Source organism: Oncorhynchus mykiss, chromosome 1, assembly GCF_013265735.2.
Source record: "Oncorhynchus mykiss isolate Arlee chromosome 1, USDA_OmykA_1.1, whole genome shotgun sequence".
Classification (NCBI taxonomy): Eukaryota; Metazoa; Chordata; class Actinopteri; order Salmoniformes; family Salmonidae; genus Oncorhynchus; species Oncorhynchus mykiss.
Window position 1 is genome coordinate 41,431,854 of NC_048565.1, and position 10,186 is coordinate 41,442,039.

Sequence of the window (10,186 nt, forward strand, 5' to 3'; positions counted from 1 at the left end):
TTCACCCACATCCATGACATTCAATCATGTTTTTATTTTTGTAGAAAGGGAAAGAAATTGGTTTCAGGGGGCACTTTGTTCTCTATGTCTTGTCTTATGTCTCCATCTAGTGGATCATTTACTCCAACATTGTGTACTGAAAGATGGGAGTTGTATGAATATTTACTGATTGACAAGTGATTCAATTAGCCATGATGACAAATACAATATCATGCCAAGTTGAAGAATTTACAATAGAAGATGCATGTTTTCCCCAAAGGAACTGTATGTAAGTATCATTACAATGTATATCACTACATTGCAGAGATTCCTCAATTGTAAACATTTGCAATAAATTTAATAACAGCTCTCCTACACCTTTCAAGAAACATCATTCAGAATAAGTAAGACATGTTTTGTTTATCTGGAATAAAATATGTATTTCCTGGCTCATATTAAGCACTCTTATACTCTTTTGATAGAATCATAACTATACATGTAAAACCATTCAAGGCTGATTTCCAGCCTTTGGTTGGCGACTTCATGCTGTAAATCGCAATATGTTATGAAATCTTCAGACATAAATATCGCCCTCTGTTACGTAGGCACTATCAGGAACAACCCCCACATCCTTAGTGCCCATGTTGTTATGAGTCACCCCAGACCACTCATCTGACATAATCTCTGACTCAGACAGAGCCATGTTGGTTTGGACCTAGCAGAAAATTACAGATGAGGGGAGAGGATAGCAAGGATGATACATCAGACAAGGAAGGATATTATCTGGGACAGCAGTGGATCCATCATTTGTACCAAATATGAAAAGCCTTCTGTATCTGACAACACATGACCTACAGAAAGACCTACAGAAATCTGAATGGGATGGACACATTGATTTATCTGATTCATTAGTGTTATGGCACTGTGCAGATTGAGTCACTGGCAGATGAGATGAAGCAGAGTGAGTGGGACATGTGTAATGTACAACTGGATAATGATTACTATTAGAATTGCACTGAAAAACTGAATAGTTAAAAAAGGCACCCGACGTCTGACAAAGAACAGTCCGTGTTTGCATTCATGCAGTAAGTTACAGTTTTAAATCACCTCAGCGCTACAGATCTCCCTCTTGAAAACTTCATACTTAAATGTAACCCCATTCTCCTCCTGAATCTCATTTGGTACTCCAGGAAACCTAGTTTGAAGTTAAGGGAAACAAAGGGACAACTTAGACAGATTGACAAAGACACAAAAAGCTTTCAAACACTTGGCCTGACGTGTGGACCTGGTCAATCAGAACAGAGTATAGATCCACTTATCAAAACAGTCCAAAGATTAAGCAAACAGTGCGGCAGCCTAGGGCCAGGAGAGCAGAGAATAAAATATGCTTCCGTACCTCTGTTGTTTTTTAAAAATGCTTCGGTCAAACTGCGGAAAGAAGACGTCACAGTCGAAGTCAGCCATGATGTCAGTGAGGAAGACGAGTTCACACCAGGGATGCATCAGAGCCTCCTGATGACAAGGGAAAGGTACTGTAATGAGCTACAGTATAGACAAATATAGTGGATGGACTGTCCTATAATAATCAATGTTTATCCACTTATTTATTCCTAACCAATATATTGTATTTAAAGTCCTGGGCCAATTTTAATAAAGTATCTCAGAGTAATGCTGATCTAGTATCAGTTCCCCCTTTCCATGTAATCTCATTCATTATGATCTAAAAGTCAAAACGGATCCTAGATCAGGACTCCTACTCTGAGATGTTTTATAAATACGGGCCCAGGTCAAACTGCACCACAAACTTCCCACTATCCACAGAGACACAAAAGTCACCTGATAGACCCGTGGACCACCCACAACCCAGATGGTCTCCACCAGGTCACATAGGGGTTGCAGCAAGGCTAAGCTGATCATGCTGTCGAAATCTTGACACAGGAAGTGGGCATGCTCCGGGAGAGTACTGTGAGGAGTGAGTGACACCCAAAATAAGTAATCATTTCTAAAACCCAACTTTTCTATATGCATTAAATAGTACCCTTAAAACACTATGCTCAATGTCAACAGTGAAGAGGCGACTCCGGGATGCCTGCCTTCTAGGCAGAGTTCCTCTGTCCAGTGTCTGTGTTCTTTTGCCCATCTTAATCTTTTATTTTTATTGGCCAGTATGAGATATGGCTTTTTCTTTGCAACTCTGCCTAGAAGGCCAGCAACCCGGAGTCGCCTCTTCACTGTTGACGTTGAGACTGGGTACTATTTAATGAAGCTGCCAGTTGAGGACTTGTGAGGCGTCTGTTTCTCAACCTAGACACTCTAATGTAATTGTCTTCTTGCTCAGTTGTGCACCGGGGCCTCCCACTCCTCTTTCTATTCTGGTTAGAGACAGTTTGCCCTTTTCTGTGAAGGGAGTAGTGCACAGCATTGTATGAGATCTTCAGTTTCTTGACATTTTTTCACATGGAATAGCCTTCACTTCCTCGAACAAGAATAGACTGACGAGTTTCAGAAGAAAGTTCTTTGTTTTTGTCCATTTTAAGCCTGAACCCACAAATGCAGATGCTCCAGATACTCAATGAGTCTAAAGAAGGCCAGTTTTATTGCTTCTTTAATCAGAACAACAGTTTTCAGCTGTGTTAACATAATTGCAAAAGGGTTTTCTAATGATCAATTAGCCTTTTAAAATTCTAAACTTGGATTAGCTAACACAACGTGTCATTGGAACATTTCAACGTGTCATCTGAGCTTTTCTTTCAAAAACAAGGACATTTCTAAGTGACCCCAAACTTTTGAACGGTAGTGTAAACGGACAAAATTTGACTCTGTTTAAATTACTCAAGTTTAAATGATAAGTCAAAATATTAACATGGCCAACTTTGAATACAAGACTCATTGAGGTACAGTTGAAGTCGGAAGTTTACATAGACTTAGGTTGGAGTCACTAAAACTTGTTTTTCAACCATTCCACAATATTCCTGTTAACAAAGTATAGTTTTGGCAAGTCGGTTAGGACAACTACTTTGTGCATGACACAATTAATTTTTCCAACAATTGTTTACAGACAGATTATGTCACTGTATCACAATTCCAGTGGGTCAGAAGATTACATACACTAAGTTGATTGTGCCTTCAAACAGCTTGGAAAATTCCAGAAAACGATGCCATGGCTTTAGAAGCTTCAGATTGGCTAATTGACACCATTTGAGTCAATTGGAGGTGTACCTGTGGATGTATTTCAAGGCCTACCTTCAAACTCAGTGCCTCTTTGCTTGACATCATAGGAAAATCAAAAGAAATCAGCCAAGACCTTTGTAGACCTCCACAAGTCTAGTTCATCCAGGGGAGCAATTTCCAGACACCTGAAGGTACCACGTTCATCTGTACAAACAATAGTACGCAAGTATAAACACCATGAGACCACGCAGCCGTCCTACCGCTCAGGAAGGAGATGGGTTCTGTCTCCTAGAGATGAACGTACTTTGGTGCGAAAAGTGCAAATCAATCTCAGAACAACAGCAAAGGACCTTGTGAAGATGCTGGAGGAAACAGGTACAAAAGTATCTATATCCACAGTAAAACAAGTCCTATACTGACATAACCTGAAAGGCTGCTCATCAAGGAAGAAGCCACTGCTCCAAAACCGGCATAAAAAAAGCCAGACTACGGTTTGCAACTGCACATGGGGACAAAGATCGTACTTTTTGGAGAAATGTCCTCTGGTCTGAGGAAACAAAAATAGAACTGTTTGACCATAATGACCATTGTTAGGAGGAAAAATTGGGAGGCTTGCAAGCCGAAGAACACCATCCCACAAGTGAAGAACGGGGGTGGCAGCATCATGTTGTGGGGGTGCTTTGCTGCAGGAGGGACTGCTGCACTTCACAAAATGGTTGGCATCAAGAGGAAGGAAAATTATGTGGATATATTGAAGCAACATCTCAAGATATCAGTCAGGAAGTTAAAGCTTGGTTGCAAATGAGTCTTCCAAGTGGACAATGACCCCAAGCATACTTCCAAAGTTGTGGAAAAATGGCTGAAGGACAACAAAGTCAAGATATTGGAGTGGCCATCACAAAGCCATGACCTCAATTCTATAGAAAATATGTGGGCAGAACTGAAAAAGCATGTGCAAGCAAGGCCTACAAACCTGACTCAGTTACACCAGCTCTGTCAGGAGGAATGGGCCAAAATTCACCCAACTTATTATGGGAAGCTTGTGGAAGGCTACCCGAAACGTTTGACGCAAGTTAAACTATTTAAAGGCAGTGCTACCAAATACTAATTGAGTGTATGTAAACTTCTGACCCACTGGGAATGTGATGAAAGAAATAAAAGCTTAAATAAATAACTCTCTATTATTCTGACATTTGACATTCTTAAAATAAAGTGGTGATCCTAACTGACCTAAGACAGGGAATATTTACTTGGATTAAATGTCAGGAATTGTGAAAAACTGACTGACTTAAATGTATTTGGCTAAGGTGTCTGTAAACGTCAGACTTCAACTGTATATGAAACATGTTTTTAGGTTGTGGACTGTGTGTGTGATTGGTAGTAGTGTAACTTTCGGCTTACCTCAGGGTGGTACTCAGGACCACATGGAGGACATTGGGCAGCATAGAGAAAAAACTGTCTGGGTTGGAGAACCAGCAGCCCCTGCCCCATACCATCATGTTAAATTTTCCTGTGAAAGAGATTATCAAGTTCACCTTACATTGTAAAGACCATTTGGAAGAAGTAACTATTTCATTACTTATAGTGAACAATGCTGTCAAACTATCAGTAGCTGAATAACTCCGGTTGTAGTATCTATTATACCTTTTCTATTGCATTTCAACAACAGCTTCTTTGTCTGCATTTCTCTGTGCTCTACACTTTCCCATCATTGAGTTGGATCACTGTTAAAAGCCTTTAAGTCAGAAAGGAAATCAATCAAAATTACCTGGTAGGGAGACATTTGTTGTAGTTTCCAAAAAGAATTTGAATTCTGTCCTGTGAACGCAATATTTTTATACATTGATTACATTCGGGCAAATACTTTCAACTCTTGCCAAATATTCCTATGTATGGACCTAAGCCAGTTCAAGAACCAGAAACTTGATTTTTTAATTTTCATATTGAAATACATGTAGACAAGTGTTATACCTGTCATTAAATGTCATCAAGTAACTGTGTCCATCCCAAAAAGCATAATGGGATCCGACTTTACATGCCACCTGTTGACAACTGGTCAAAATGTATTTAGGGTAACTAGCCCCCTGGGGAAACTGCCCCCCCCCCTTGTAATTCTCATTATTAAGACCATAAGATTTCACCAAATTGTTTTATCAGCACATCCTTGGCTGCCACTGTTCTTGCTCATCCAAAAATGTCTTCTGGGTCATCACAACAAATCAATTGTGGTAAGTTGATCCATTTTTAAAATTATTATCAAAAAGTTGTTAGGTCCAATGAAGTTAGATGTACAGTTTTATTTTTTTATATATATACAAGTAGGAAAGCCTTAAGGTAAATAATCCACTTGTTTAGAGAGAAATATAGTCATATTTTGGATGAGTGTCTTGGGGGAAACTCGGCTCCCCTGTTTGTGCCTCTGAGGTATTGTTAGTTTTGACTCTACTAAGCCTTTTGCTTGCTCGTTTGTGAGAACCAGTTGGAGCCTTCAGTCCTAGTTTTGATTCACCTGCCTGTATGCCTACCTGTGTATGACCTTTGCCTGCGACCACGACTGGCCCCTGGGGGCTAGTTACCCCTTTATGTTATTAATGTGTTTCTGTCATTTAGACATTTAGTTACTGCTAGTTTATACTAACCTGCTAGCTAGCAACCTCCACTAGCAGTGAATGCTAGTTAGCATAAACTGCTAGCAGTGCTAGCTAGCAACCTTACAAGATCGTCGGAGGTAAAATACATGACTTAATTGCAGTTGTAAATGTTTGCACTAGTGGATGATAGTTTTACAGTTAGTTACTTTATAGACTTTTAGCTATTTTACACATATGTCATATAGCTAGATATCTAGCTATGTTTTTAAGAGAGAGCTTTTAAATTGGCACCTCTCCCCCTGCAGGTTAAAACTAATACTTTGAGTCAGGCGGTTTGAAAGAAACTGTCTTGTCTTAACGTACTTTGTGGTTAGGGAGGGTTTGGGGCCATCTGTTAGATTATGGGTCAGTTCCTCATATAATTTAATGTTTCTATTTTCAGATGAGAACATACAAGAAGAAAACAGACCATGTAAGCTATGACTGAGGTTATATAGCATGCCCTGAAGGTAATATAAATGTAATGAATACTGAGGGAGAAAAATGTGTAGATTAGCGTGCAGAGAGCGGAATGTGTTAATTTTGCCTTCGCAGAAGGCAGGAATCGTGGTTGCAGGCAAAGGTCATACACAGGTAGGCAAACAGGCAGGTGAATCAAAACTAGGACTGAAGGCTCCAACTGGTTCTCACAAACGAGCAAGGAAAAGGCTTAGTAGAGTCAAAATGAACAATACCTCAGAGGCACAAACAGAATGAACTGAACTAAATAAGGAGCTGATGAGACCAGGTGAGTAACTAACAAGTGAGAACAATGAACAAAAATGAAAGACTAGGCTACGTTCAAGAACACAAAGAAACAGGGCTATGTTCAAGAACACAACAAAACAGAACACAAGGTTGACTAAGAAAATAAATACAGAACCTTACAAGAAAATGGCCAGACCTTAAAGGGGGCTGCCAGGGTGTTCAACATTTCACCAAGAACCCTACGGCATCACAAAGGAAAGGAGGTGAAAAACCCAGGCTTCAGGGGGCGCCAGTCTTCTCTTCCACGTATGAAAGTGACCTTGTCAACCACTTCCACAAATGGAAAGAGCTCTATTTGGCCTAACATCATGGGATGTGAGAAGACTTGCCTTCGATCTGGCAGAGAGGATGGGAATCAAACATAGTTTCAACAAAGGAAAGGGGTATACCGGGGTGGATAGGTTCAGTGGCTTAATGAAGCACAACGGTCAACTGTCAGTTCGAATGTCTCAAGCAACCAGTCTTGCGAGGGCAGTGGGCTTTACTAAGCTTAAGGTTAACCAGTTTTTTTTTACGGCCTACAAGGACATTTTAAACAGTGTCAGGGACGTAGAGCCAACGAAGATTTGGAACATGGATGAGACGGGAATAGAAAATGTCCAGAAACTGTTGCCTGTGGTGGCCACCAAGGGAGCAAAAAAGGTTGCACGGATGACCAGCGCAGAGAGGGGCTTCACAGTCACAGTAATTTGTGCTATCAGTGCAGCTAGGCAGTATGTGCCGCCACTCTTCGTCTTCCCCCGGAAGAGGCTGAACAAACGGCTGCTGGTTGGAAGGGTGAGTGACTAAGGCTGGGTCAAGAGTACCATCTGGCTCCATCGACTGGCTCCACCACTTCGCCCACAGTGTTGTTTGCAGCCCTGAGGAACCCCACATCCTCATCCTCGATGGGCACCACTCCCATAAGACCCTGGAGGCTGTTCTGACAGCAAGAGGCCAGGGAGTGATTCTCATCATGGCTTCCGGGCCACTGGGCTCATCGTCACAGAGGCGGACGTCGTGAATAATGCACACATTCCGTCCACTTTCTTTGTGTTTGAATTCTCTCTCTCTCTCTCTCTCTCTCTCTCTCTCAGCCCATTGGCAGTAAGAAAAAGTCATCTAAATTACCGAAAAGTAGCAGAAGCAGCATGTACTTGGTAGAAAGTGTTTATTTTACTAACACCGATGTATTGTTTTTGTCGTTTTCAACCACAGTGCTCTACTGCCACTGCCGCCACCTCTACCGATACGGCCACCAGCTCTACCGCCGCCACCTCTACCGCCACAATCACTAGCTCTACCTCCACCGCCACCAACAGCAGTTCTATTGGAGTTGTCCCTAAGGCTGAGGCTCCAGGAGGCGAGGCCGAGGAAGAGACGGCTGTACTGACAGCCTCACCTTACAAAAGGTTGCTGGAGGATAATGCTCGACAGAAACATCAACAAGAAGAAAAGAGAGAGTAAGAAAACGAATCAGGTTCTTTAAAAAAGGTTGTCTCAAAGAAGGTTGTTGCAACACAACAAGCCACATCAGCCACCAAAGAAGGGGATGCGGAGTGTCTTTTCTGTGAGGAGCTGTTTCCAGCCACAAGTAGGGACTGGATTAGGTGTGAGCAGCACAGGAGGTGGGTTTTTGAGTTGTGCTCCAATTTTACCAGGGATAGCTTCATTTGTGACCTTGGTACAAATTAGAATTGTGCAATAGCAGAGCATAAGAGGTGCAACATCAATGCTACACTGAATGAATTAAGCTATAATTTATTGTTATTACATTTTATATTCCCAATGTTATTAGTTATATTCCATTCCAATATTATATTCCAATAAATCTATTTTTTTAATTAATGAAAAACAACTATTGAAATACTTTTGCTCCTGAATGTCATTTCAAAGACTGCAGGGATTTAAAATCTTGCATTATTGCAATATTTAGTGCAATTGTACATAATGGATTGTAAGGAAAATTAACAATGAAATAACAAAGAAAATGTATGTGCAGGTGAGTTATAAAGAGGAACTTTACATCAAATAGCCATTTATATCCTTTTATAGTTTATTCGCCTAAGCATTGCCTTCATCCACATACCAATTATTTTCCCAAACATGTTTTTTTTGTGTCAGCGATAAGACATTGTTCTTAGGGGGGTAGTTACCCTTAGTACGCCACGCATTTAGGACATAATTAAATGTAGTATACGCATCAATTAATGGTCCAAGTATAGATGTTTAGAAAGATCTAGTAGCCTAAATCTATGAAAACGAAAAAAGGAATTGTTATCATTGAATATACTACAATCACACAAGTATGTAACCTGTAATGCTGGCTTTTAAATAGTCCAAACTTAAAACCGTAAGACACACATCAAATCAAAATCCATAAGGGAAAAATAAATAATCATTTCTCTCTTACGGTAAATCCCATGGCAAGTGTCCATCTTTTCCTATTCCCATGTTGTTGCATGCAGCGGCGATGAGCCGCAACGGTTTCCTCTGTACTTTGTCCGCGCACATCGTCGATACGTTAGTAGATGGTACAGTGTGAACAGGCTGGTTTAACGAGTTTACAAGTGTTTATATAACTCGCTCAGACACGCAAGCAGGCTTAATAACGCATTGGATGAGGATAAATTCAGTGCATAACAACCACTGAATTGTTCTACCGAGTATGACCAAAGCCAAAGGCAACTGTAGACAGGGGGGCGAGGGTAAGTATTTTGCTTGTTGAATCCAACGTTTTTGTGTGTGGAGAATGAGTTTCTGGAATTTGCGGCCACATCTGGAACCGCTCTCTCCGGTTTCTACGTGACTGTCCATGTTTACCACTGAAACAATCAGAGGCACTCGAGGTCGCACCCCCTCCCTCCCCAGATACACTAGATGACTAAAAGTATGTGAACACCTGCTTCTCGAACATCATTCCAAAATCATGGCCATGAATATGTAGTTGGTTCCCCTGTACTGTTATAACAACCTCCACTCTTCTGGGAAGGCTTTCCACGAGATGTTGAAACATTGCTGCGGGGATTTCCATCCAGCCACAAGCGCATTAGTGAGGTCTGGCACTGATGTTGGGCGATTAGGCCTGGTTCGTACTCGGCGTTCCAATTCATCCCAAATGTGTTCGATGGTCTTGTTCTGTGAGCTTGTGTGGCCTACCACTTCGCGGCAGCGCGGTTGTTGCTTCTAGATGTTGCCACTTCACAATAACAGCATTTACAGTTGTCTGGGGCAAGGTGGCATCCTATGACAGTGCCAAGTTGAAAGTCACTGAGCTCGTCAGCAAGCCCATTCTATTGTCAATGTTTGACTATGGAGATTGCATGGCTGTGTGTTCGATTTTATACACCTGTCAGCAACAGGTATATACTTTTGTATATAAACTCAGCAAAAAAAGAAACAACCTCTCACTGTCAATTGCGTTTATTTTCAGCAAATTTAACATGTGTAAATATTTTTCTGAACATCACCAGATTCAACAACTGAGACATAAACTGAACAAGTTCCACAGACATGTGGCTAACAGAAATGTAATAATGTGTCCCTGAATCAAGGGGGGGGGGGGGGGGTCAAAATCAAAAGTAACAGTCAGTATCTGGTGTGGCCACCAGCTGCATTAAGTACTGCAGTGCATCTCCTCCTCATGGACTGCACCAGAT

General features: G+C 41.2%; 1 protein-coding gene across 2 annotated transcripts; it reads right to left on the bottom strand.

The window, feature by feature from the left end:
- Nucleotides 1-9,306, bottom strand: zgc:153031 (dihydrofolate reductase). 2 transcript variants are annotated; one of them, XM_021601322.2, is made up of 7 exons: nucleotides 8,941-9,302; nucleotides 4,919-4,968; nucleotides 4,552-4,660; nucleotides 1,816-1,942; nucleotides 1,376-1,491; nucleotides 1,087-1,174; nucleotides 1-694 (listed from the first exon to the last, which is right to left on the bottom strand). In XM_021601322.2, exons 1-7 carry the CDS (start codon nucleotides 9,039-9,041, stop codon nucleotides 554-556), a joined length of 732 nt encoding a protein of 243 aa, XP_021456997.2. In that variant the 5' UTR covers nucleotides 9,042-9,302; the 3' UTR covers nucleotides 1-553. The 2 variants fall into 2 exon arrangements, with proteins under 2 accessions (XP_021456997.2, XP_021457001.2); XM_021601326.2 differs by lacking the exon at nucleotides 4,919-4,968 and having other exon boundaries at nucleotides 8,941-9,306.
- Between the last annotated feature and the right edge of the window lie 880 nt (nucleotides 9,307-10,186).

Coding starts and splice junctions, on each gene's coding strand:
- zgc:153031 (XM_021601322.2), bottom strand. CDS start 9,041: ATGTGCGCGGACAAAGTACAGAGGAAACCGTTGCGGCTCATCGCCGCT. Junction 1,943..4,551: donor GTCCTGAGTACCACCCTGAG/GTAAGCCGAAAG, acceptor CACTCCTCACAG/TACTCTCCCGGAGCATGCCC. Junction 1,492..1,815: donor GTGGTCCACGGGTCTATCAG/GTGACTTTTGTG, acceptor CCTTGTCATCAG/GAGGCTCTGATGCATCCCTG.